This window comes from Xyrauchen texanus, chromosome 30 (genome assembly GCF_025860055.1).
Source record: "Xyrauchen texanus isolate HMW12.3.18 chromosome 30, RBS_HiC_50CHRs, whole genome shotgun sequence".
NCBI lineage: Eukaryota > Metazoa > Chordata > Actinopteri > Cypriniformes > Catostomidae > Xyrauchen > Xyrauchen texanus.
Window position 1 is genome coordinate 25,788,812 of NC_068305.1, and position 26,738 is coordinate 25,815,549.

At 41.4% G+C, this 26,738-nt stretch overlaps 1 protein-coding gene across 1 annotated transcript; it reads right to left on the reverse strand.

Annotated features, from left to right (window-relative positions):
- Positions 1 to 12,500: 12,500 nt before the first annotated feature.
- Positions 12,501 to 26,403, reverse strand: LOC127624100 (thrombospondin-1-like). The gene is made up of 23 exons (XM_052098762.1): positions 26,263 to 26,403; positions 26,043 to 26,126; positions 25,355 to 25,914; positions 25,177 to 25,252; positions 24,705 to 24,794; positions 24,481 to 24,590; positions 24,068 to 24,193; positions 23,324 to 23,420; positions 21,618 to 21,791; positions 21,342 to 21,518; positions 21,083 to 21,256; positions 20,870 to 20,997; positions 20,636 to 20,788; positions 17,790 to 18,008; positions 17,589 to 17,696; positions 17,006 to 17,165; positions 16,786 to 16,904; positions 15,941 to 16,175; positions 15,612 to 15,839; positions 15,264 to 15,535; positions 15,075 to 15,172; positions 14,817 to 14,956; positions 12,501 to 14,723 (listed from the first exon to the last, which is right to left on the reverse strand). The coding sequence occupies exons 2-23, from the start codon at positions 26,104 to 26,106 to the stop codon at positions 14,716 to 14,718; spliced, it is 3,516 nt and encodes a 1,171-aa protein (XP_051954722.1). The 5' UTR covers positions 26,107 to 26,126; positions 26,263 to 26,403; the 3' UTR covers positions 12,501 to 14,715.
- Positions 26,404 to 26,738: the final 335 nt, after the last annotated feature.

Here is a 26,738-nt window from a genome sequence, read left to right on the forward strand (position 1 = left end):
AGAGCTTCATCTTACACTTCAATTAGTGTTGACTGTGTCTTGTCTCTCACAATCTTATGAAGCTCCCTTCTAAGGCATGTGTCCCCTTCAGTTAATTGATCTTGAAATTCGATTTTGCATTTGATGACTTCTTCAGGATAGAATTCAGAATTTGGGACAAATCATGAGATTAAGTACGAACATTCCTTCCATTTGTTGTGGGTATAGAATGTTTGTAATAACTGAGAGACACACATTTCCCATCCGTAATCAGACCTCCTCCAAGGCTGCACCCTTTAAGATGGAGAGTATGTTGTCTAACTTGTACTCTGTGGTCTGAGTTCTGGCATGTAAGATCCTCTCTACTTCTTCAATAAAGCCATCAGCATATCTCCATTCTTTGCTGAAATCACCACTGAATGGTTGAATGTGATGTTCTTTTGGCACATAAATACATAGCTAAGACCTGGTTGGCTCTCTAATCAAATTGGGAATAGCTGCCATGGCCTCGTCATGCTTTCTGTTGAGTTCTTGAATCTGTCCCTGAGCATCATGCATATGTTCATCAGTAGTGTTTGGTAATTGTAAGGAACCCTTAACTGGACCGCTATTGTTCTACTGGTCAGCAGGTGGCGCCTCTCACCTGACTCCTGCTGAACACACCACTCATTATGCCTGATGTACTACACCTGTGTATTGCCCTATTTAAGTGTGTTTGTGCCATGCTTTATTGTTCAGTCTTGAGCCTATGTTACCTGTTGCAAGCTAGTCTGTGTAAAGTCTGTTTATTTCATTGGACCCTTGTGTCTATCTTTCTTTTCACTGTTTCTTGGAAGCCCGGCTTCCTTTGTTTTGTTGATCTTTTATCAGTCAAGATTGTCTTTTGCTGAAGACCTACGTCTCCTTGCCTTTTGACCACCTCTGCTCTTGGATTCATTTATTGGGGAGTTAGCTCAACTTGTTTACACAGTGACTTGGAACACGAGAGACCTGGGTTCAATCCCCACCTAGAACAGCCTTGTTACAGCAAGACTGAACCATAACATGAATCCAGTGAAGGGTGGAGAGTTCACTGCCCACTAATGTGGATCGCATTCTTTCTGCCATATCAGTACAAGCTGCAGCCATTCAGCAACATGAGCAGATTCTTTCTGAGATTCTTCAACGTTTAAATCTTCAGACTCCAGTCCCTTCAGCTGAAGAGTCTAGGCCGACACATGGTAATCCTTCTCAAGCAGTAGTAGTTTCCTGTCAGAACCCAAATTACCAGCACCAGAACGATTTGATGGCAGTCCTGAGAGGTGTTGTGGATTCCTCACCCAATGCACCCTAGTATTTCAACTACAACCTGGCAGCTTCCCCATAGAGAGCAGCAAAGTTGCTTACATTATTACCCTTCTTACTGGCAAGGCTTTAGACTGGCAAGGCTTTGTGGGACCAACATGCACCACTCACTGCAAACAGTGGCAGCTTCATTGCTGAAATGAAGAAAGTCTTCCACCATCCAGCTAGTACAGGTGATGTGGACTACCGTTTGCTTCAACTCTCTCAAGGCACTCGACGTGTGGCGGAGTTTGCCATTGAGTTTCGTACCCTAGCTTCAGAGAGTGGATGGGACCAACGAGCCTTGAGGGCCACATTCCACCAGGCCTTGGCTCTGGAACTCAAGGATGAGCTAGCATTTAGAGACCCTTCTCCGGATTTGGAATCCCTAATCGAGGTGGCCATCCGAGTAGATCATCGTCTCCGAGAACGACAACAGGAACAACGTTGGGAGGCCAGTGTGTATCGTCCTCAGGTATCTTCCAATACTGTTGAACCACTCTGGAAACCCAGTGATCTGGAGGAACCCATGCAGCTGGGTAGAACCAGATTAACCCAGACAGAAAAGGATCGACGGATGAGGGAGCGACACTGTCCTGAACTGTTGGGAAAAGCCAGTTCTCTTCCAGGAAAGAGGGAACTAGAATGAGAGTAGACATCTTCCCTCATCCTGCAACCTCTGGAGTTACGATCCAAGCCACTATCTTCCACGACAACCAGAAACACCAGCTAGGTGCTTTCATCGACTCTGGGGCTGCGGGAAACTTTTTGGATGTAGATATAGCCAGACGTTTGGGCATTCCATCTGTGCCCCTACAGAAACCTCTAACCATCACAGCTCTTGACGGCAGGCCTCTGGGGTCGGGACAGGTTAGTCATTGCACTTCGCTTATTCAGTTTGAAATTGCGGGTCACAAGGAACTAATACAGTTTTTTTCTCATTCAGTCACCCGAAATCCCCTTAGTTCTTGGATTTCCATGGCTAACTTGTCACAACCCAAATATTGACTGGTCAAGAGGTGTAGTTAAAGGTTGGGGAACTAACTGTTGTGTTTCTGCTCTTTCCTTTTGCCGTTCTACTGAGATACTGGAGGTATATCAAGGACCATTGTCGACATTCTCCAAGAGGCCTGCCAACCTCAATCCAGACATGTCTAGCACTCAAGGGCTACCTTTTTCTCAGATCAAGTCTGCCACCGGGAAGTGCCCAGCCTTTCATTTTGAGCCGTCTCAAGTTCCCCAGGCCACAGATGCACTTCATCTTCCCATTTCGAAGACCCAGAGTATTAGGCCTCCAATGTTTCCCCCTGAACTTTCTAGAGTTCCTCCAGAGTATGCTGATCTCAAGGAAGTCTTCAGCAATCCCGAGCCACATCCCTTCCTCCACACAGACCATATGACTGTGTCATTGACTTGGTTCCTGGAGCATCTCCACCACAAGGTAGGCTTTACGCTCTCTCTGCCCCGGAGAGGGCTGCTATGGAGAGGTACCTCAAGGAAGCTTTGGATAGTGGTTTTATTCGTACTTCGACTTCACCTGCTGGAGCTGGGTTTTTCTTTGTTGAGAAGAAGGATGGTGACCTCAGGCCTTGCATCGACTACAGGGGTCTTAACCGCATCACCATTAAGAATCGTTACCCCCTGCCCCTGATGACATCTGCTTTTGAGATCCTGCAAGGTGCCACCATATTCACTAAATTAGATCTCCGAAATGCCTACCACCTGGTCAGGATTCGAGAGGGGGATGAGTGGAAGACGGCTTTCAACACCCCGACAGGCCACTATGAGTACAGAGTTATGCACTTTGGCCTGGTCAATGCCCCAGCCGTCTTCCAGGCATTGATTAATGACGTCTTGCGGGAGATGTTGAACAAGTTCATTTTTGTCTACCTCGATGATATCCTCATTTTCTCATGCAACTAACAAGAACACGTTCAACATGTTCGACAGGTCCTGTCCCAGTTACTTAAACACAGTCTCTTTGTCAAGCTGGAGAAGAGCGAATTTCACGTGTCTTCAACCCCATTTCTCGGCTTCATCGTTTCCAAGGGCATCCTCCAGATGGATCCTGGCAAGGTGCGTGCAGTGCAGGAATGGCCTCAGCCTAACTCTCTGACGCAGGTACAACGTTTTCTTGGTTTCGCCAACTTTTATATGAGGTTTAAAAGAAGCTTCAGCTCTGTTGCAGAACCTCTCTCCGCACTCACCAAGAAGTCTGCCCAACCATTCTTGTGGACTGAGAAGGCCAATCAAGCTTTTAACAAGCTCAAAAGACTCTTTATGTCTGCCCCTATCTTAACCCTTCCAGACTCAGAGTTGCCCTTTGTGGTGGAGGTTGATGCTTCTGATGTGGGGGTAGGGGCAGTCTTGTCCCAAAGAGCCAGGGTTGACAACAAGCTTCACCCATGTGCTTATCTGTCCCGTCGACTAACTGCAGCAGAGAAGAATTACGATATTGGAAACCGAGAGTTGTTGGCTGTTAAGGTGGCATTGGAGGAGTGGAGGTATTGGTTGGAAGGGGCCAAACATCCATTCCTCATCTGGACAGACCACAGAAACCTTACCTACATTCGGGAGGCCAAGAGACTGAGTTCCCGCCAAGCACGCTGGGCTCTGTTTTTTAATCGGTTTGACTTTGTTCTTTCTTACCGCCCAGGTTCCAAGAATTCAAAACAAGATGCACTTTCGAGGCAGTTTGACCCCCCAGAAGAGGAGACCAGACCAGAGCCCATCATACCCACCTCCAGAATAGTAGCAACTGTCCAGTGGGGCATTGAGGCTGCCATTAAGAAGGCCCAACGGCAGCAGGCGGATCCAGGTAATAGTCCACCTGGATGTCTTTTTGTACCTAACCGACTACGTTCTGATGTGTTGCAGTGGGCACATGCCTCCCTCCCCTCCAGTCACCCTGGGGCTACTAGAATGTGCAGGCTCATCCAGAGGAGGTTTTGGTGGCCGAAGTTGCAAAGAGACGTCCGGGGATTTGTTGCCGCTTACACTATGTGTGCCCTGAACAAGGAGCCCAGAACCCACCCTCAAGGACTACTTCATCCTCTACCTAACCCTAAGCATCCTTGGTCGCACATATCTCTGGACTATGTCACAGGTCTGCACAGATCCCAAGGTAATACAGTCATTCTTGTGGTGGTGGATAGATTTTCCAAGGCCTGTCACCTCCTACCTTTACCCAAACTTCCCACAGCCAGCCAGACTGCAGAGCTCCTAATGCAGCACGTGTTCAGGATTCACGGCTTCCCCCAGGATATCGTCTCCGATAGAGGTTCTCAGTTCACCTCCCGGTTCTGGAAGGCATTTGGCCACCTCATTGGATCTGACATCAGTCTGTCATCTAATTTTCACCCCCAATCGAATGGGCAGACAGAGAGGGTGAATCAGGAGATAGAGAAAACTTTGAGATGTTTGGCAGCAGACAATCACACTACTTGGAGCTCTCGATTAGTCTGGGCAGAGTTTGCACATAATACTCTCTACCATTCTTCCCTAGGCATGTCCCCTTTTGAGTGCCAGTACGGCTTCCCTCCTATTTTGTTCCCTGGACAGGAGCCAGATGTATGTGTTCCTGCTGCTGCTCAACTCGTTCGCCGTTGTCAACGGACTTGGAAGAAGGCCCGGGCAGCCTTACTGAAAGCCTCTCAACAACAACAAAGGCAAGCGAACCGGCGGCGGAGGCTGGGACCTATGCTTCGTCCGGGTCAGAGGGTGTGGCTCGCAACCAGAGATCTGCCTCTGCGGGTGGAATCTCGCAAACTGGCTCCACGTTATATTGGTCCTTTTAAGATCCTCAGGAAGATAAATGCAGTAGCTTACCGTCTACATCTGCCCAGGTCCATGAGAATTCACATTTCATGTCTCTCGGATAAAGCCTGTTGTTTGTTCTTCTCTGTCCCCAGCTCGCAGAGCTACCCCAGCTGCCCGCATCATCGACGGACAACCAGCTCACACTGTGCGTAGGCTGGTGGATTCCCGTCAGGTCCATGGAAAAGTGCAGTATTTGGTCGACTGGGAGGGTTACGGCCCAGAGGAGCGCTCATGGGTGCCTGCTCGAGACATTCTGGACCCTACACTCATTACGGATTTTCACCGAACCCAAAGACTCCACAAGGTGAACGTCAGGAGCCGTTCTTAGAGGGGGGACTCCTGTAAGGAACCCTTAACTGGACCGCTATTGTTCTACTGGTCAGCAGGTGGCGCCTCTCACCTGACTCCTGCTGAACACACCACTCATTATGCCTGATGTATCACACCTGTGTATTGCCCTATTTAAGTGTGTTTGTGCCATGCTTTATTGTTCAGTCTTGAGCCTATGTTACCTGTTGCAAGCTAGTCTGTGTAAAGTCTATGTTTATTTCATTGGACCCTTGTGTCTATCTTTTTTTTCACTGTTTCTTGGAAGCCCGGCTTCCTTTGTTTTGTTGATCTTTTATCAGTAAAGATTGTCTTTTGCTGAAGACCTACGTCTCCTTGCCTTTTGACCACCTCTGCTCTTGGATTCATTTATTGGAGAGTTAGCTCAACTTGTTTACACAGTGACTTGAAACACAAGAGACCTGGGTTCAATCCCCACCTAGAACAGCCTCGGTACAGTAATATTGGACTATCATCAGATTTTGACATTTTGAAATGTTCAAATTATCTCAGTTCAACTCAGTAGAAAAACAGTGAAAGTTCACTTGTGGGTAAAAGGTCTTTTAATCAGACTGTAACGCTGAAACCAAAGGATATGCTACAGAATGTCTGTATAATACATCTATATTTCTTGTAGACAGTCACTGGATAGGTGTCTCATAAAACAGTACCTCTGTGGAATCAGCTGAAATCAGGTGCTCTCTCTCTCTCTTGTCCAGCATTCTCATCACCTTAACATGCCACCTCTGGCCGACGTCTTTTCATTGGACAACTGCACTATGAAGACAGCCTCCACTATGTGTCCCACAGGCACCTATCTTCACCTCTACAGTATTTCAAAAAGAAAATCAATTGACCTATTGGCTCCCAGCAGTCAGATACCCCACCAGGTATCTGACTGCTGTCCAGTAATTAAGTACTAATGAAATATGGCTCAACAAAATAAAGTTATGAAATATGGTAAAGGCTAATGTCAGAATAAAACACAAACAAGGCATTAGTCTACCCACATGCTTCAGCATACCTCACCTCAACACAAGCCCATATCATCCACAGCATTCTATACATTCAAGCACTTGACAAATACTAAATATTTTATGCATTTAACACATGCTGAAATCACTCACAATAATCTACTTATTTTTAACCAGGATTTAAGGACATGTTTAACAGTTTAAACAATATAATTCTCCTATACTCCATATAAATGGTCTGCACTTACATAGCACCTTTTTAAGTCTTAACGGTATTCAAAGCACTTTACACTGTGACTCATTCACCCATTCACACACCAATGGCGGTAGAGCTGCTATGTAAGGTGCTAGCCTGCCATTGGGAGCAACTTGGGGTTCAATGTCTTGCCCAAGGACACTTCGGCAAGTGGAGTCGTGTGGGCCGGGATTCGAACCACTAACCCAGCAATTAGTGACTGACCCGCTCCACCAACTGAGCCACAGCCACCCCATATATATTCTCATGTGTGCCAAAATGTGATCAGGCTCCACACATGCAATCCATATGATCCTTTAGAAATAACCCATAACAAACATTCCATTTTAACATAAAACTCTTATGAACACATATTTGATGCAATTTAACAAAATGTTGTGTAGGGTTTTTTATTTACCAAAATAATTCTCAATTTATGAACAAAACTTGGAGATCTCTTGCACAACGTATACTCTCATGTTCAAACCAGCACGAGAGTGTGCTAGAAAGCGGGCATAGCCAAAATCTGGTGTCGCAACACTCCAGTCTTAAATGGGTCACATCCAATTTATGACTAGATTACATGAAATTTCTCCACTTGCTACAAATGTATTTAGGCTGGCTGTTGTAATCTGGATGTAAGACTGATTCAATGATTTGGAGATCAGAGCTCTGTGGAGGCCATGCCCTCTATTGCTGGACTTCTATTCTATTGTAATTGTTAGAGGAAAGTTTCCTACTGACACTCTAAATATGTGTCATGTGTATGGTAATTTGAGGTAATAGAAAACATACTTTCACCTTTCACTTTAAAAAACAAGCATGAAATGTATTATTCAGTAGGTACATTATGTACTGTACCGTTTTATTTCCATATATAAAGCAGCCTTGGTATGTGATTTGACCTGTTGTTGAAGTCATCACTGCAGCTGACTAATACAGTACAGTGTAGGTGGCTGTACAAATTACAGGATCCACTTTTACCAGAATCCACGTTAACTGCTAACTTCTTGAAAAGTGCTCGCTCCAGGAAATTAAAAGCTAGAGCTACTTCCTTTCAACTTCCCTCATAGCCTCTCATCTCGTGCCAGTGCCCTAATGAATAGTAAATTATTAGTCTCTGGCTTCCTCTTTTACCACAGATAGTTAACATTAGACATTTACCTTGATAACATGAAAAATTACGTCTCATGCTATTGTGCAATGTAAACAAATATAGGGGAGGCTGTGCACTGTGCATACTAATGCTAATGAGTTACAGTGGTTTCCTGTTGGTCAAATTGACAACAAAGCTGGACAATACCGGTGTCATAATTATCTGGTTATTCCTGCATGTCTGTGTTTTTTCCCCCCTTGTGTGTTTCTCGTAATCGTAATTCTGTTCCTCTGGGGAAAGGTGTAAGAAAAAATGGGAAGGGATACATCCTCTCATCCGATGGAGATCTCTGGGTCAAAACAGCCCTTACCACTACCACTGATGTGTCAACCTACACCACACACTGATGAGACAGGTAAGTTTGGGTTTTTCTACTTTCAATGGGAACGCTGATTCACACCGCTCATGTGGCAGCACCCTCACCTGTTACATGTTAGCTTTGGCTATTTATTCCCCTTCCTGTCTCGTTGCCAGATTGTTTCAGTAACCTGTCTTGCAGTCTCACCATCTGTCTGTCTGCTGTCTTTTTTATTGTTTTGCTCTGTTTAATACGATTCTTCCAGTTGGATATACCTCACCCAGTGGATAACCTGTTTACTGGACACTGTCATTATGCTGTGGAATATATTACTCACCTTTTGCATTCAGATCACTGCCATATTCATGCTCCAATATCCTTCCTGGACATTCTAATCTGCAGACAGTGCAGGTTTTATGAACTTTTGCCACTTTCCATGTGCCTGCTGTGTTCATTCAATAAAGATAGTTTAACTTTCTCTCATACTTACTCTGATCCTGACAGAAAAATTTGACCAACTATGGACTCAGCAGAGGGAGCCAACATCCAGAATGCCATCGCTAAAAAAGGAGCACTCCTCGGTCGCCAACACGAGGAAATTGTGGCATCCAACCAAGCCATCAGAGACATGGCTGAATTAACATGCTGGTACAACAACTTCCTAGCGGTTTCAACCATCTCCAGACATTCCGAGTCCCGTCTGAATCATCCTCCAACCTACTCAGGTGAGCCTAATACCTGCCACCTCTTCCTGTCACAATGCTCTCTGGAATTTGCTCTTCAGCCATCAGCCTTTCCTTCTGAGTGTTCCAAGGTGACCTACGTCATAACACTTCTCACGAGGAGGGCTTGTGAGTGCGGAACCGCTGTGTGGGACAACAACAATGGCTGCTGTGCTTCGTTCCAGTCTTTCTTTGCTGAATTTCGCAAGGTCATTAATTGATGGCACAGCTTTCAACATAGGACAAACACAGAACCACATGAGACTACAAAGACTAAATAACATACCTATATATAGTGCACATGCAAACGTGTGCAAAAAGTACGGGACAGTACAATAAATTACTAAAAATGAACAGGACAATAGGCACAGTGACAGACAGTGCAGCGCCGACCAGTACACAGTAGTGCAAAAAGATGACAGTTTCTAAAAATGCCAAATGTAAACATAACATACTATGAGATAGTGCTCTATGCACATAGCAGTTATTGAGGGTGAAGAGTTTGTGTGAGGGGTGTGTGGGGTCATCCACAATGCTGGTTGCTTTGCGGATGCAGTGTTTTAGGGAGGACTGTCTTGAGATTCTCATGGACTGCAAGGTGTGTGAGAAGTGTCCGAAAAGACAGCCACATCTATGGCAAGTGCTACAGGAAGCATGGTGATAAATGTCACCTGAGTATCTGGACAAACTGACAGCTAGAATGCCAAGGATCTGCAAAGCTGTCATTGCTGCATGATGTTTTTGATGAGAAAATTGTGAAGTAGTTTAAGAAGTTCCGAACATTTTGTAATTTTTTACATTATTAATGTCCTGATTATACATTATGATCAGTTGGATGCCACATTACTTTCCATAAGAGCAAAATCTGTACATTATTCCAAACTTTTTGCTGCCAGTGTATTACTCATCATCTGCATCTCAACAGCATTCAGATCACTGCCATCATCAGCCCGGTGCTTCAATATCCTTCCTGGACATTACAATCTGCAGTTTTACAAACTTTTGCAACTTTCCACCTGCCTGCTGTGTTCATTAAAAAAAAGACTGTTAAACTTTCTCTGCGATTGAGTCCTCATCCTTGCTCAGATCCTGACAGTGTTAGCAGGGCAATTTTGTGGTATTGGACACTGACTAACTGGTCAGAATTGATTTAGATTTTAGTGCTGGCCGAATCACAATAAAATAGACATCAATATGTGCAAAGGTGGAAAATCTGATATTTATAGATTATATTGTGGAACAGTTTTTGTTTTTAATATTTCACAGTTTTTGCATTTAATATTTCTTCCTTCTGATAAGCGTAGAGATGATCTTTTGCTTTTTAATTAAAATGGTATTGTGTGAGGGGCTACACCATTTTACATCATATTTTAAATTGTCTGAAAGTGTCCCACTTTATTTGTATTCAACCTATTCATGTAATAATGTATTCTCACAACATTCTCCTGCAAACTGGAATGGTTTATACAAAAAGAACCACAATAAACTGCTGAATTATTTTGTCAGTAAAATGAAAGTTATGACATTAGTGTCGATGCTAATTCTGCTCACAAACCAGAACTAGAGGAGATCTCTGCTGGAATGCAGCTGCAGTATTGTCCATGTGTTTGCTATTTGTAGCTGGAAGAATATGAAGGCTAGCGTCAGAAAAGATTAGAAATAGCATCCTGCATTTCAAGAAGCTTCGGATTGTTTTGGAACATTCAGCTGTAGGCATTTACATTGTAGGCCTAATGCACCACTGTATGCATCCTCAAAATATCTTCAAAATAAGAGAGAGAACAAATGCCACTGCCAAGTATAAATTACTGCCCAAATCACAGTTGTTTCATAGAGTGAAAATTAGCAAATTCACACAATTCTAACAATGTAAACGTAGATCAGAAACCCCCAAATGCAGCCTACTGAATATCACATTGCTGTTTTTATTGCTGCCTTGAATTGTATTAATTTCTGTTCATACAGCAACATTTCTATATTATTATTATTATTATTATAATTATTATACAAATAATTTATACTATACATTTTAATAGGGGGGGCCTGACTGCCATGAAGACTCTATTTACAGTAGAAACTTTGTGGAACCAAACCAACAAGCAGGATTGTATAGATGTAGCATAACAGAAATGGAGTGAAGTAGACTTCAAATCAACCCAAAAATTATAATTCTGTCATAATTTACTCACCCTCATTTAGTTCTATAAAGGCTGAAACATACTTCACACAAGAACACAGACACGAGCGCTTGGCCAAGGCATGGTCCCATTATTCATACATTACGTGTGCTCTTGTGTTGCTCTGGTGGTTATAAACCTCAGACCACATGGCGCAATAGATTTTAGGCATGACCACGAAACTGGTGCTGCATCTAAAACCAGGAAAATGCTGCCTTTGGAGGCTATATGGTGGCAGGATGAAAATAAGGTGCTTTTCAAACTTTTCAGAGACCAGTTCCTTAAGAGTTCCATTAATTCAAAACAGCTGTCAGTTAAGCCATTAACTGATTAGGCAGCAAGTCAGCTGCATAAGTTTTCAGATTCAGCCCGGATGTGGTAGATTAGTCGATAGTTGAGAAGTGGGGAGAGACAAAGAGAAAAAACAAGTCGTTTGAATGGAATGGCGAAAAAAAGTTGTATATATTTTTCGAAAAGATTCAACTCAAATTACTGCCTGAGTCCACCATGACAGCTGTTGATTGAAAGAAGAAAATCCGCTCTAGCGCCCCTTGAGGCAACTCTGAGAATGCAGTGCGTACTCTCATTGTGTTATGAATTGAGCGCTGACACATTTCACAATGCAACGATGTGTTAAATCGAGCTTGTGTAGCAAGGTGCATCTGCGTTCACATACTTGCGTAGAGTGTGTTTGGGCCTTATGTCTTTTGCTTTCTTATTAGCAAGGACGACAGTCACTTTCATTGCGTCTTTCTCCATACAATGACAGTATGAATGGTGACTGAGGCTGCCATTCTGCATAACGTATCTGCATAACATATCTGTGTTCCAGAAAGAATGTTAGCAGATCACCTCTATTAACTGAGTAACCGTTATAAAAAAAATCCTTTATTCCTCTATCAATTTATATGTTAAATAGCAAGATGCAGTAATATAGGTCTATAGTTGTGTGTGCATTTTGTTATATGTATATATTATGCAGCCTTGAGTCCATTTGTTGTATGTATGTTGTGTATTAATGCAGCTTTGAGTCCAAGACAAATTTCCTGAAAAAGGACAATAAAGTATACAAACAAACAAACAAACAAACCTCCATGCTCAACTTTAGAATTTTAGACATCTTATACAAAACTATTGGCATGATTTCCAACTTTGCAAACTTGTGCCCAGATCGTCTCTGCATCTTCACAGTAACCCGTTTCAACCCTGAGATCTGCTTTCATCCTTCGCCAGTATAATATGAATGTGTTTACCAAAGTGTATGTGTGGACCCATACATGTCTGAGGAGCACTAAATCACCTAGATCTGGGTTGAGTAAACGCATGCCACACTGGGGGTCAGGAAGGTTCACCATCTCCCCACGGGCGAGTGAGGAATTAGAGGATTAACCCTGGGGTGAGTCGCTGCTGCAACATTCCACACTTTTTCTGAAGACATGCGTGCCTATCTTTAGAAGTAGACAAGGAGGACTTGTCTCATTTCTCAGCTTTTTTTATTTTTTTTTTAAAACTTGGTACTAACATTGACCTTGGTCTACAATATCTTTGTAGTTTTTTTTTTTTTTTTACGTGTTAGCTATGTAGCAATTTGCCTTCAAGCACATGTTGGGGCCCAGTCAATACACACAAGATATATTAACTTGTTTTATAATCATAGAATACATACTTTGACCCTTCGTGCCATGCACAGAAAATAACACTGGAAATGGTTGTCCGCTATGCCATTTAGACTTGCTGTAGCATATGTAAAATTACATCAGGGAAAAAACTCACAGTAATAAAAAAGCAGCACAAGAAAATAAACATCTGTTTACAATGTCTAGCATCTGTTTATTATTCTGAAGTATGTAACAAAATAATTGCTATACGAAAAAATTGCATTTTGCATTGTAAAACTAGGTAAAAATGTTTACAGTCAAGCATCACTAAATTGTACAAAAATAAAAACACAATAAAGATAAAAACAATGAAGAACAGAACATCATCACGTCAGTGTGCAAACTGTTTATACAGATGTTAATGCATCCTATTCAGGCTGCACGTCATGATAAATTATTTAAATAGCATTTATCTACACATGAAACAGTCTTACATACAGAGACAACAAAGAGCAATAATTTATCAAGTAAAAAATAATAAACTGGACATCTGAAACACTGGCTAATGTTTTCTTAAAAAAAGAAGTCATCTCCTGTTTTACTATTTTCCATTGCATGTGGGGCAGGGTGTTTTTTCTATAAAGAATACTATTTACAACTTGTGCTACAGTAGCAATAAGGCAACCAATTTGTTTTTTAAGAAAAGTACTTATGAAAAAGCCTTTGCTTGATCAAATTACAAAACAGTAATGAGGTAATATTTGTACATCAAAGTTTTCCTTTATCTCTCTCTCTACAGAAAAGGCACACAGGTCACACATACCATTCAGAAGACCATCTCCTTTAAAAGTGATGCATGAAATGTTCTCGACTGGAAAGGCTAATGAAGAGCACTGGACATAACCTTGGTAGTGAGGTCTTTTGTTTTTATATATATTTAAAAATGTTGCAATAAATAGTTTTTAGTAAGGGGGGATCTTTAGAGAGTCAGCCTTCTCTTACGCTTCTCAAAGCAAAATCTCACAGCACAGTCTAGCCATGCTCGATAAGCATTTTCTAAGTGCTACATTAATCTATATAGGGCTTATGCCTGAAAGACTCAAACACAAATTTCCCTTAGAGAGGAGCCTCTCAAATAAAACTGGCCTTTTTTTGAGAAGGACACTAGATTACTTGGTAATCTAGCATTCATATTTGACGCATCATTTCCTGTAATGGAGATTGTTGTGGAACATTCATCACTGTGGAGAATCTTTAAACCTGGGCCTGTCCAATTCCTCTTCAATGCAACCTTTCATTATGCCATCTCTAATGAATTGCTCAAATGGTTTAACCATCTAGCCCTGAGAAAACTATGCACACTAAACCATGAGTTGTCTCCCACCAGCCCTTTATGAATGTACATGAAGCTTTAGATAAGACTATAAAGAGAAAAATGTAAGATAGACAGAAATATAGCTAACATTAATAAATGGTACAATGATCCACTCAAAATATACCTGCTAAGACTGTCAGCAAAAAAAAAAAAATAAATAAAAATAGTATTCATTTTTTCAGACATTCAGGATGACTTTGTTTTTCAATTGATTTGTTGGTTTCTTCAATGTCTTAAACAATCTCATTGCTTTGTTTATAGTCAAGTAAAGTCCAAATGTTTTCATAAAATACTGTACTGTAAGGGTTGCACTCCCTCTAAATTGGCCAAAACATCTTTTCAGGGAAAGAGAGAGTATGAAATTGTGTTTTTGAGAAAGAGTGAGAGAGAGAGTAAAGGTTTTGAAGTGCATAGCTGTCTGCTGGGATCTCCTCCCACACAGAGCTGAATGAGGTGTTTCAGAGAGATATCCATCTTCCCAATTAAGCAAAGCGAGGGAGACTTTTTTTCTGCTCTACCTGCTAATAGTGTAGGGGTCCAGGATTCTGAATAGGTAGCCAGTTGGTTTCTATTCCAACAAGCGACAGTTACATTGGAATTGAGCACCTGCTTTGTCACCACCACTGTGTGAGCGATTGCAAAAAAGCAGCATCAAATCTGTCCCTGGACTTAGCCCGCAATACATTTTTGTACAGAAATGTGCATTCTTTGATAAAATTCCTGCCTGTGCAATTACGCATCTGAAAAAGAAAAGAAAGACAGTAAGTCTTAGCTGTTCCATATCCAGGTTTGGTACATGATTGTGAAAATGTTTGCCATGTAATGAAACGCACCTCTGCATTCATATTTGAGGTCTGAGAAGTATACCATCTCTTGTGAGAAGACAAAGAGACCCAGTCTTCCGCCTGCATATGTTTTGTCATAAATTCTACCAGAATCTGCCATGATCTTTTTGCCTTCATACATCACCACTCTGAAATGTGCAGAGAAAATTGCACATTGAAACATAGTGTCTTTTGAAAATAAATGTTTCAATCTGCCTAGAATGGACTCTTTCTAGGCAGACCCTTTAATGGTTTGTATAGTAATACCTTATGTGTCCAGTTCGTGGTCTGTGAGTCAGGTGCCATCTGTAAGCAGTGAAGTCCTTCCATCCGACATTCTTTGGGTCATGCCACAGCGTGCGTACCTTTAAAGGGTTGAGCAAAGAAATGTCAGTATTCCTATGACCATAAGGTTTTTGAACCTTATTTAATCACAATGACCTCCATAAGATGTACCTGTCCTGGAGTGTCTCCAGTGTGCCAGAGGGCATTCCTCAAATGCTCGCCTGGCCCTGTAGTGGAATTAACCACTTTGATTGATAACCCTGAGTAACCCTGTGCCTTTGTTGGTGTGCTGGACCAGTAGGTCTGTGTGATCTGCTTCCACATCACCACGTAGAAGCGAGAGCTGGATTGGTATCCGAAAACGAAGCCAGCATAATCATCATCTCTTTCCGTGTTGATGAAGAAAGTTCCGCTGAAGTCGACTGAATTGAACTCATCAAAACCTAAAACAAATGGTCAGAATTTAATCATTGCTTGGTTAAAATTTAAATACATTTTTTTTTCAAGAAGTGGACTTACCAACAGCAATGCCGGGATCGCAGTTGACTGTCTGAACAAGTTCCTTGCCTTGATGACGAACCACCCAATTGGGGTCAATCTGAGAGGTACCCTTGGGATCCAGAGGTACCATCTGAAATTTCCGGAAGTCAGTCTCACTGATGTCAAAGTTCTCTGGACAGACATCATAGATATCTGGGACATTATCCTGGTCAAAGTCATCTTTACAAGCATCCCCTCTTCCATCACCTAGAAGTGGAGAATAAATCACCTGAGATTAAATCTCAACATTATACTAACATGCATGTGAGTGCAACATTCATTTACGAATATTCAGAAACAAAACTGACCATCAGAATCCAGTTGATCTGGATTGAAAGCCAGTCTGCAGTTGTCCTTGTCATCAGGAATGCCATCATTATCATCATCATAGTCACAGGCGTCCCCTTTACCATCCTTGTCATGATCAGCCTGGTTCGAATTGGCAATATACGGACAATTGTCTAAGTTGTTTTGGTGACCATCTTCATCAATGTCCTGGTTGCTATCACATTTGTCTCCAACACGGTCAGAGTCAGAGTCAAGCTGTTGGCGTGAGAGTGTAGAATGAGCAAGGATCAAAATGCCTTTGTCTCAGCATGCATCTTGAATCATCTTCTTTAGCTTTATTAATTAAAATTTTCCAACTAGAAAAGGACTTTTCTAAACAGCTCAAAGTTCCTTCCTAGTTGGCTTATCTATGAAGGCTTTCTCTGAAAACAATCTTGTGTTCCTGAAGCTTGGCAATACCACAGTCACATTTCAGCATCTAATGAGGGAAGGAGGGGTGCATTCCTTCTCTTCAGTTAACCATGGCACAGGTGTGATCTGCAGGAATTGAGCGCCGACAGGGCATGCATAAACCCAATGGAAAATTCACTCCTCACTAATAACTATTCTTTACATTCACATCCTTTGGGCTAAATTAACACTAGGGAGTGCCTGTGAAAAGCCTCCTAGGGCTTTATTGTGCTACTTTGGCTTCAAGGAGAAGAGATTTTACTCCACCAATACATGTCTTGGAAAAGACTGCGACTACCCTCTTGGTACTTTTTAGCAATGGCTCTGAAGCTGAGCTGAACAACACATAGATCTATGTGGATTGTATAATGGTTTGAAAACAACTGCCATTTTCTATATTTATATATATAAATACCTGGTCTGGGTTGTGCTCCAGAGGGCAGTTGTCACACTGGTCACCAACTCCATCTAGATCAGTGTCTTTCTGGTCAACGTTGTACAGATATGGGCAGTTGTCCTTCTCATTTAAAATACCTGCCAAAAAGAATGACACATATTGTGTTTACATGATTTGGACCTCCAAAAGATAACACACATGGCATCTATGGTTAACATTCCAAGCATCGTTTCCACACCATCTCCATCAATGTCCACAGCACAGGCATCGCCTTCACCATTACTGTCAGTGTCAGTCTGGTCTGGGTTGCTGTTGTATGCACAGTTATCACAGCGGTCTCCCACCTCATCACGATCATAGTCATACTGCCTTGGGTTGAAGATGAGTGGGCAATTGTCCTTTTTTAAAAAGAGACCACAGTTCAGAAGGAAGCATATTCTTCTTCAACCCATTCTCCACAGGGCCCTCTCACATGAAAGATATTACTTTTAGATGTTAGGCTTGTAATTTGGCTGCGGCTGTGTAGGTCTATTTAGAGGAGTGCAACAAGCTAGCCTTATTTTAAGATTTGTACCAAAGATAATATTGGATTAGCACGATACACGATACTCTTTCAGAGCGGTATATTTTTGGTGGAATTTGAGGTTTGTCTACAGGAGAAACTGAGTTTACTTTACACAGCACTTGAAAATACTGTAAGCTCTGTACATTTTGGGTCCTCTCTTCATTTATACACTGTTTAAAATGTACACATATTCATTAATTTCACTAGAAAGAGAATGTGAGGAATATACAGAAAATGATACAACAGTATATTTTACCCTGTCATCAGGAATGCCATCATCGTCATCATCATTATCACAAGCATCACCAATTCCATCCTTGTCATAGTCTTCTTGCCCAGAGTTTGGAAGGTTGGGACAGTTGTCCTTCAAGAAGAGTAGTATATGAAAATTTATTTTAGCCGACATTGATGTTATTCATAATTTCATAACAAATAAAGCCAATATGTTTCATCCTACCTTCTTGCAGTGATAGGTTGCATTCTCGACACACACAAGATCAGCATTAGGCCAGCCATCAAGATCAGTGTCCTCTCCACAGATGTGTCCATTTCCAGCAAAGCCAGGTTTGCACTCACAGCGGTACATGTGCTCTGAGAAATGTCCCAGATAGTTGCAGCGAGCATTCTTATTGCAGTCATGGCTTCCATCGAGGCAAGGATTACGGGGTGTGCACACCTGCAGCAATCAGTCACCACACATGAGTTCATGAGCATGTAACACTGGTAATTTGTGATCTTTCAATGCAGAAACCAATATGACAAAAGAACTCATATCTGTTTTAAAAATTTTTGATCTGACTCAGCATGTACATGGACCCACACACAATCATGGACACACTCTAGATTTACTTATCAGTAAGGGTCTAAACATTTCATCGATTGTTATTAAGGATGTAGCACTATCTGATCATTTCTGTGTTTTCTTTGATATATTGATCTCTCCTGCCATTTAAGCTAGATCTGTGTCTGTCAAGAAGAGATGCTTAAATGAGAACACTAGTGTACTATTTATGAAGGCTATATCTTTAACACCAAGTATATCTGCTGACTCTGTTGATTTTCTCCTTGATTCTTTTAACTCAAAAGTTAAAAGTGTAATTGATGATATTGCTCCTGTGAAAGTCAGGAAGAAGAGTGGAAGACAAAAAGCACCTTGGAGAAACTCAACAGCAGTGCAAAATATGAAAAGACAATGCAGAAAAGCAGAGCGCATGTGGCGGAAGACAAAACTTGTAGTCCATTATAACATCTACAAAGACAGCATCCATGCTTTTAATATGGAACTAGGCAATGCTAGACAGACTTTCTTCTCGAATATTATAAACAGCAACTTAAACAACACACGCACTCTTTTTGTGACTGTAGAGAGACTGACAAACCCCCCAAGCCAGATTCCCAGTGAAATGCTGTCAGACAGCAAGTGCAGTGAGTTTGCTTCTTTCTTCTCTGAAAAAATCAATAATATCAGAAAGGTGATCAGCACATCCTTGAGTTGTGCTGCGGTCATTCAAATCAAACCACAACCTGAGAAAGTAGTTACTATGTCTGATTTCAAAGAAATTGATGGCAAAATTTTGGAAGAAACCGTACAGCACCTTAAAACATCAACCTGCGCCCTTGATGCACTTCCCACATCTTTTTTCAAAAGTGTGTTCAACTGTTTAGAAGCAGATCTCCTAGAAGTGATAAACTCCTCACTTCTCTCTGGGAGTTTTCCAAACTCCCTGAAAACTACAGTTGTCAAGCCCCTCTTGAAAAAGAGCAATCTGGATAAGACCATATTAAGCAACTATAGACCGATCTCAAATCTTCCTTTCATAGGCAAGATCATTGAAAAAGTTGTCTTCAATCAGCTGAACAAATTCTTGAACTCAAATGGATACTTTGACAATTTTCAATCTGGTTTCCGATCGCATCACAGCACAGAGACAGCGCTCATAAAGATAATAAACGATATTCAGCTTAAATACTGATACAGGCAAATTATCAGTACTGGTACTACTCGACCTCAGTGCTGCATTTGATACTGTTGATCACAACATACTTCTTGACAGGCTGGAAAACTGGGTGGGGCTTTCTGGGATGGTCCTAAAATGGTTCAGGTCATACTTAGAAGGGAGAGGTTATTATGTGAGTATAGGAGACCATAAGTCTGAGTGGACGTCCATGACATGCGGAGTCCCTCAAGGCTCAATTCTTGCGCCACTCCTGTTCAACCTGTATATGCTCCCAATGAGCCAAATAATGAAAAAGAACCAAATTGCTTACCACAGCTATGCAGACGACACACAGGTCTACTTAGCCCTATCACCTAACGATTACAGCCCCATTGACTCCCTGTGCCAATGCATTGATGAAGTAAACAGTTGGATGTGCCAAAACTTTCTTCAGTTAAACAAAGACAAAACTGAAGTCATTGTGTTTGGAAACAAAGATGAAGTTCTCAAGGTGAATGCATACCTTGACGCTAGGGGTCATACAACTAAAAATCAAGTCAGGAATCTTGGTGTGTCTCTAGAGTCAGATCTTAGTTTCAGTAGTCATGTCAAAGCAATAACTAAATCAGCATACTATCATCTGAAAAATATTGCAAGAATTAGATGCTTTGTTTCCAGTCAAGACCTAGAGAAACTTGTGCATGCTTTCATCACCAGCAGGGTGGATTATTGTAATGGACTCCTCACTGGCCTTCCCAAAAGACCATAAGACAGTTGCAGCTCATACAGAACGCTGCTGCCAGGATTCTGAGCAGAACCAGAAAATATGAACATATCACACCAGTCCTCAGGTCTTTACACTGGCTCCCAGTTACATTTAGGATTGATTTTAAAGTATTATTACTGGTATATAAATCACTCAATGGGCTAGGACCTCAATATATTGCAGATATGCTCACTGAATATAAACCCAACAGATCACTCAGATCATTAGGATCACATCAGCTAGAAATACCAAGGGTTCACTCTACGCAAGGAGAGTCTGCTTTTAGCTATTATGCCAGCCGCAGCTGGAACCAGCTTCCAGAAGAGATCAGATGTGCTCCTACAGTAGTCACATTCAAATCCAGACTCAAAACACATCTGTTTAGCTGTGCATTTACTGAATGAGCACTGTGCCACTGTGTGTCCGACTGTTTGTACTGTATTTTATTTTATTTTATTCTAAACTGTTTCAATTATTCTTATTTTTTTATTCTTATTTTAATCTCTTCTATGTAAAGCACTTTGAATTACCATTGTGTATGAAATGTGCTATATAAATAAACTTGCCTTGCCTTGCCTTGCCTTGCCTTCTCTCATTTACCTGTTTCTTGGCAGCAGCATCCTCAACTCCTCTACCAAACTGCTGTGGGCCAGTGTAGCGTGGGGGGCATGGTAGACAGTTGTAGCCAGGCACTGTGTTCTCACACCTATGGACTCCATTAAATTCAAAGCAAGCATCAGGGACCTCCTTACACTGTAATGTAGAGAAAAATACATTTGTAGTGAGATCTTTCCAGCACATTACACATAACAAATTAATTTTAAAGAACTTTACCTCATTGATATCTTTGCACTCAATTCCATTGCCAGTGTAACCTGTGGGGCATTTTCCACATTTCCAGGAGCCATCTGGTAAGCTTGTGCACTGAGCTCCATTAAAGCATGGATTCGAAAGACATCCATCTGTAGAAGTTACAAAATTAGTCAAAGATTTAACACAAAAAATAGACCAGTCTCAGCTGAATGGTTAACGAATGCTATTACTCACCAATTGGACAGGCTTGCTTGTTGCAGAGCTGGGTGGCCTTTGCGTCTCCAACACAGTCTTTACCACCATATTTGGGAAATGGACTATTGCAAAGACGTTTATGGCTTTGGACACCACCCCCACAGGTGGTAGAGCAAGTATCCCAAGGTGACCATGGTCCCCATCCGCCATTGACTATAAAAAGAAAATGTCATAAAAGAATGTTCGCCAACTTGCACAAATGTATTTTAAAAGAAATGTTCACAGGCTCTCTACTTACTTGGACATGGTGATTTTTCACACTTCTCAGTCTGCCGGCCTTCACCTTGGCAATCTTTGCCCTCCATCTGCGGTGTTGGCGAGTTGCAGAGACGAATACGCGTGATAATGCCAGCACCGCAGGTAACTGAGCAGGATGACCAGGGTGACCAATGACTCCAGCTGCCATCTTGCTTAACTGCATGTTGCAAATGAGAGACACAGGATACAGGTTGTTTCTTTTCTCCTGCTCAGCGAGTAAAACCTTAGACAGTGTTCGTTGTTGGGCACCACTCACAGCGCTTGTCACACTCCTGGAGGTAACAGTCTCTTGTCTGCACTGACGTGCCCTCGCAGTTGTTATTGATGCGGTCGCAGGAGCGGCCACGCTGCTGAATGCCCCTTCCACAGGACACAGAACAATGGGTCCATTCAGACCAGGGGGACCAGCCGTCCTCGGCGGAGTCACTTGCTGTTGAGAGAACAGAACGTGACAATAGGAGAGCTATTCCTTCTTTCTAAAGCAGCGAAATGGAGAAAAGCTTTTAATACTGGGTCTTAATGGACTCAATTTAGCCTTGGCAGCTTGAGACAGAACACTCCATGGAATCCTGGCAAGAACCAAACAGTTGGAATGCTAGGGAAATGTCAATGTGGGAGACCCAACGCACAGGGATACCTTTGAGTACTTCTCCAAATGTGGAAATGGAATTTGCAAACACCCTTGATTATGCCATAAGTTCAAACAGGTGAAGCTGAAATTAATTTAAATTCTATCTATGTATGGCTGGCCCTCATTATGTGTGAGCACTGCTGTTTCTGCCTCTTTTTTTTTGGTCTCTGCCAAACAGCACCAATTTTCCACCTCTCTTTATTTAGACAATTATGGCCATTTAGTGATTCATTGAAGCTCAAAGATCTAGTGTTCCATTCAATAGTTAAACTTCAATTGAAATATATTGTGTAGTTTACAAATTATTGTGAATGTTTGGGTAGCAACAGCTCTTCCACAATAAAAGATTTAAAAGCCATGATGTTGCCTGGATTACAATATGTTTAAGCTGACAATTAACTTTGTGATTAAAACTAAATTTGACCAGATTTAGAAATACACAGTCTGACCTTGTGAAAGTGACTGTGGCAATTTATTTGCAAAACAAAGTTACATGCTTCATTACACATTTCGCTGCAATTAGTGAAATGTCCAACGAGGGGCGCCAAAAGCGAGTTTATTGTTGTCGTAATCAGATGAGGTTTTAAGGTGAATTTTAGATTGCGGTTTTATTGAGAATAACATTTCTCCCTAACCTAAAACTTGAACCTTAACCTACCCAATAGCGTCCTAAAAGAAAATGAGAGGTGAACAAAACAGACATCCTTACCTTAATCAACTCCTAAACCTAACTGATAGTGTCCTAAAAATAAATGCGACTTGAAAAGCACATACAACATTTTGTCACTTCTATAACACTTTCGTCTCATGTGCCCGCTTGCATGCTTGGCAGAGCTTGAGTCTCAGTCAGGTAAGCTACAGCGCAAGCTATTCAGGTTGAAATAAGTGGGTAAATGTAGGTTGGTCTCTAACACAAGCATTAAAATGTATCGCTTTGATATTATAACAAAGCAGTGTGTAAGTAATAGAGTGAAAAATAAGTGTTTATAAAGTCATAATCAGCTGTTGCACTCATGTTTTGTGTGAAAGTGAATAAAACAGTTTTGTTGCAATTCCAAACTGCAGCGAAACTTAGAACGCAGCACGTAAAACTCGGTTAGCAAAAATAGTTATAGGAACATTCATTCTATGAGACAAGATTGGATGTACAATATATGCACATGACTCTAACAAGCTATACTGCTGGTTAGCTGGCTAACAGAACAGATCTTAACCTAAACAACATACTGTAGGCACAATAAAAATAACAAATATAAGAATTATTGAAATGACCTTCACTCTAAAAGTCACAAGTCAAAGATTTTTTTAAGCATTAATTAATTTGCACTTACGGGTTCCACAGCGAGGGCAGCACTCCCCATCGGGCACTGTGGCATTTGCACATGGGATTAGGGGACATGAAATTTTACGGCACACGGTTGCAGAGTTCTGTGATTAACACAAATACTCTCATTAATCATTTGTTAAATTGAAGCAGATTCATTAGGTATAGATGCTGTAAATATAAATGTAACTAAACTTACCCCATTCAACACACTAGATCAAAACATTTGGAGTAAATTCCAAATCATGACACTTCAAAGGGGATTAGATTAATCTTTGAAACTTTGAACACAATGGCTGTGTCTGCCAAAACGCTCTGTGTGAGAATGTGATAACCTGGCCATTTTTAAGTCTCTCCAATTAGGCATGTGAATATTATACAGTGCTGATAGGCTATGTAATGCTTATATCACAAAGCACTTCAGAATAACTAGGGTGCTGACCTGTATATATTGTTACACAAACACAATGAATTACATTTATAATATTAGTTTAACCCTCTGTTCCAGGTATTCTATTTAGTTACCTGTTTCATACTTTTAATTAGAGGCTAGGTACTTCAGGGTAATGACACACCCACCCAACTTAAGTCTGTCTGTTGTGTTGGACAAGACTACGGCCAGTGCTATGTATCATAGCACCTACAGTGCCATGGCTCCCATCTCTCTAACACACAAATTAGTGGCTTAATAACAGAGCAGGCAGCTCTCAGAGTTTAACAGGTACTTGTCTGCAGAGCATTTGGTTCTTACTTGGCAAGTGCACTCTGTGCAATCGTCAACAGTCCATTCCTCCTTGTTTTTGTGCACAATTCCATTGTGAATACAGACACCAGCATGAATGCCTATGCGATTCATGAGCATGTTTTTCTCATCCGTCTAGAAAACCAAACAAAAATTAGGAACTTCATTATGAGCCATGCTGCTCTACACATCACAATTCCACTACACTAACACTTATATATATTGTCTATACAATAACATCTATTTTATGTAGTTGATGTAAAAAAACACATAAACTATGCATTTTCTATACATTCATTATTGTAAATAATTTGCATATGATTGCTAGTTAGGCCTCTCCATGCTTTATACCAGCATTTTACTGCAACCAAAAAGAATGCGCAACTTTACGCTAGTTTTAAAATGATTAACTTTTTTCTCACCACTTTGCGGAGTTCACTGGATAACTCTTGCACCACCACACCAAGACCTTTGAGTTCCTTGAACATGCTGGCCAGGTCCTCACATGAAAAGCCACAAATCATCTGTAAATCTAAACAGGAGAAATATGCAGCTTGCAAATGTTAAAACTGTATTCCCATTCTTAAATTATGCTCACATTTTGTTTGCTTGTATTATGAATGGGCTACCAAAAAGGAGGGATTACCTTTTGTTTTGTGGCCAGTGAAATCAGTCCTGATTGCAGGTCTGGATCCATTTATGGTATTGTCAAGAGTGATGATATCAGTCATAACTGCTGCAATGAAGAAGAAGAAAAAAGATTAATTTAGAAAGAATATTCAAAACGTTCAGCATAAAGTTAACTAGACGTTATTAAGCAAATGGAAAAATTTAATGGTAAGTTAATGGTAATGAGAGTGAAGGGAGCTTAAAGTCTTAATGTTTGTATTGCCAACGTTCATTCCTTGGCACGCTAGATAATGCTACTGCGTTTTGTCTCATGTGAATAAAAGATACAGTATGAACCGAGCGCTGATAAATGTGTTCTTGGTTGTGCGTTGGCACATCCAACGCTGAATTACGAACGCACATTAATCTGAACTGAGCGCCCGATCAAAGTTAGCCTATCTGGTCGGACACACAGTAGGCTACATGCATGAGTTCAGCATAACACTTACAGTTTTGGCATCCTTTATTCCTCAGAATTGCATCCAGAGTAGTTCCGAAAACAAAGCGTACATTTTGCAGCACTCCCTAAAGAAATCCACAACTGATTTAATTTATACAGATAAAATGTATCGCACGGCTCTTTGGCATGCATCTGCATAGAGTTCAAACGCTGCATCCTAAACTCACCATGAACCTGTCTTTCACTGCGCCCTTGCCGATCCTCAAGCTCGCCACACCTGGGGTCTCCTGAGTGAGGATAGACTGGATAGAAGCATCAAGCTCCGCTGTATTCACCTCCTCGCATCCCACATAGAACTGAACCCTGTCCTCCTGCACGAAAAGAGTGATGTTCTTCCAATGTCCCACCGCCAAATCCGCTTCCTCAATGGACACAACCTGTTGCTTGTTTTCAGTGGAAAAAACAATGTCCAGAGTGTTTGCCTTTCCATTGGAAACGATTTCGAAAATGGGACCTGAGCCGTCATTCTTCTCCACGGTCAAGAGGCTTCCCCTCGTCCACTTGAACTGCTTGAAATTGACCAGCAGTAGAAATCCTCTCTCCGCGTGAATGGAATCGATTAGGTCCCTGAAGGCGCTCTCGGGAACCGGGGGGATCAGGTCCGGGTTCAGGATCTTGTAGGCAGGACTGTAAGGGTCGTCGCCTTTTACCAGGGTGACCCCATGGTTTTTCCTTGGTACTTGGACGAGCTCGAACAGGTCGTAGACACTGTTGTCGTCTCGACTTTCTGTTAGGATTTCAGAAGTTGAGGACATTTGGCAAAACGGCTATGTTTGCATTTTAAACAGCTACATTTATATTTAAAATCTCAGCCCCACTCACAAACACTAACCGTGCGTGGGTTGCATCGCTCACCTGCGACTCTCGCGCTCTCGCAGTTCCAAAGCATCAGTAGCAAAAAGATTGCCGCAGACTTCATTTTAGCGCTTAATCTTTTACCTATCGGAAATCATAAATACAGGTAGATATTTATAATGAACAAAAAACGTAACCTTAAGAGTGAATATTCCATAAATATCATAACATATCTGTCTGAATCAGAAAATAATAATAATAATGATAATAATAAACACACCTCCCCACACGTTTAAAACAGCAGAAAATGTGTAAATCCCGGGAAAATTGATATAATTCCTAAGAAGCGTTAATAAAATAAAGAGTTAAGAACCAATTTTCCTCGTTAACCGAGGCTGTTTCTTTGCCCTAGTTACAGTGGTCAATCTTAACTATTACCAAAGAGAACAAAGTGCTATTTAAATAGTTTCATGACATTCCTGAGCACGAGTCTCCTCCAATCAGATGCTGGAAGGAAAAAGGGACGAGCTTGCGCTCCTACCTCACAGAGCGTTTGTCTAATACACACCAGTTGGAAAAACGCACCACATTCCAACGAACAAATTCCATAAACATACTTTTGATTTTCGTGACCACTGCTTCCGTTTAGTGGCTTTTTATTAGCCGCAGTCCTAAATATATATATATTCTAATTCCATGATTCCAATCATTTCTTGTCATTGAAGGCTCACCGTTCATTGGGTTTAATATGTTGTT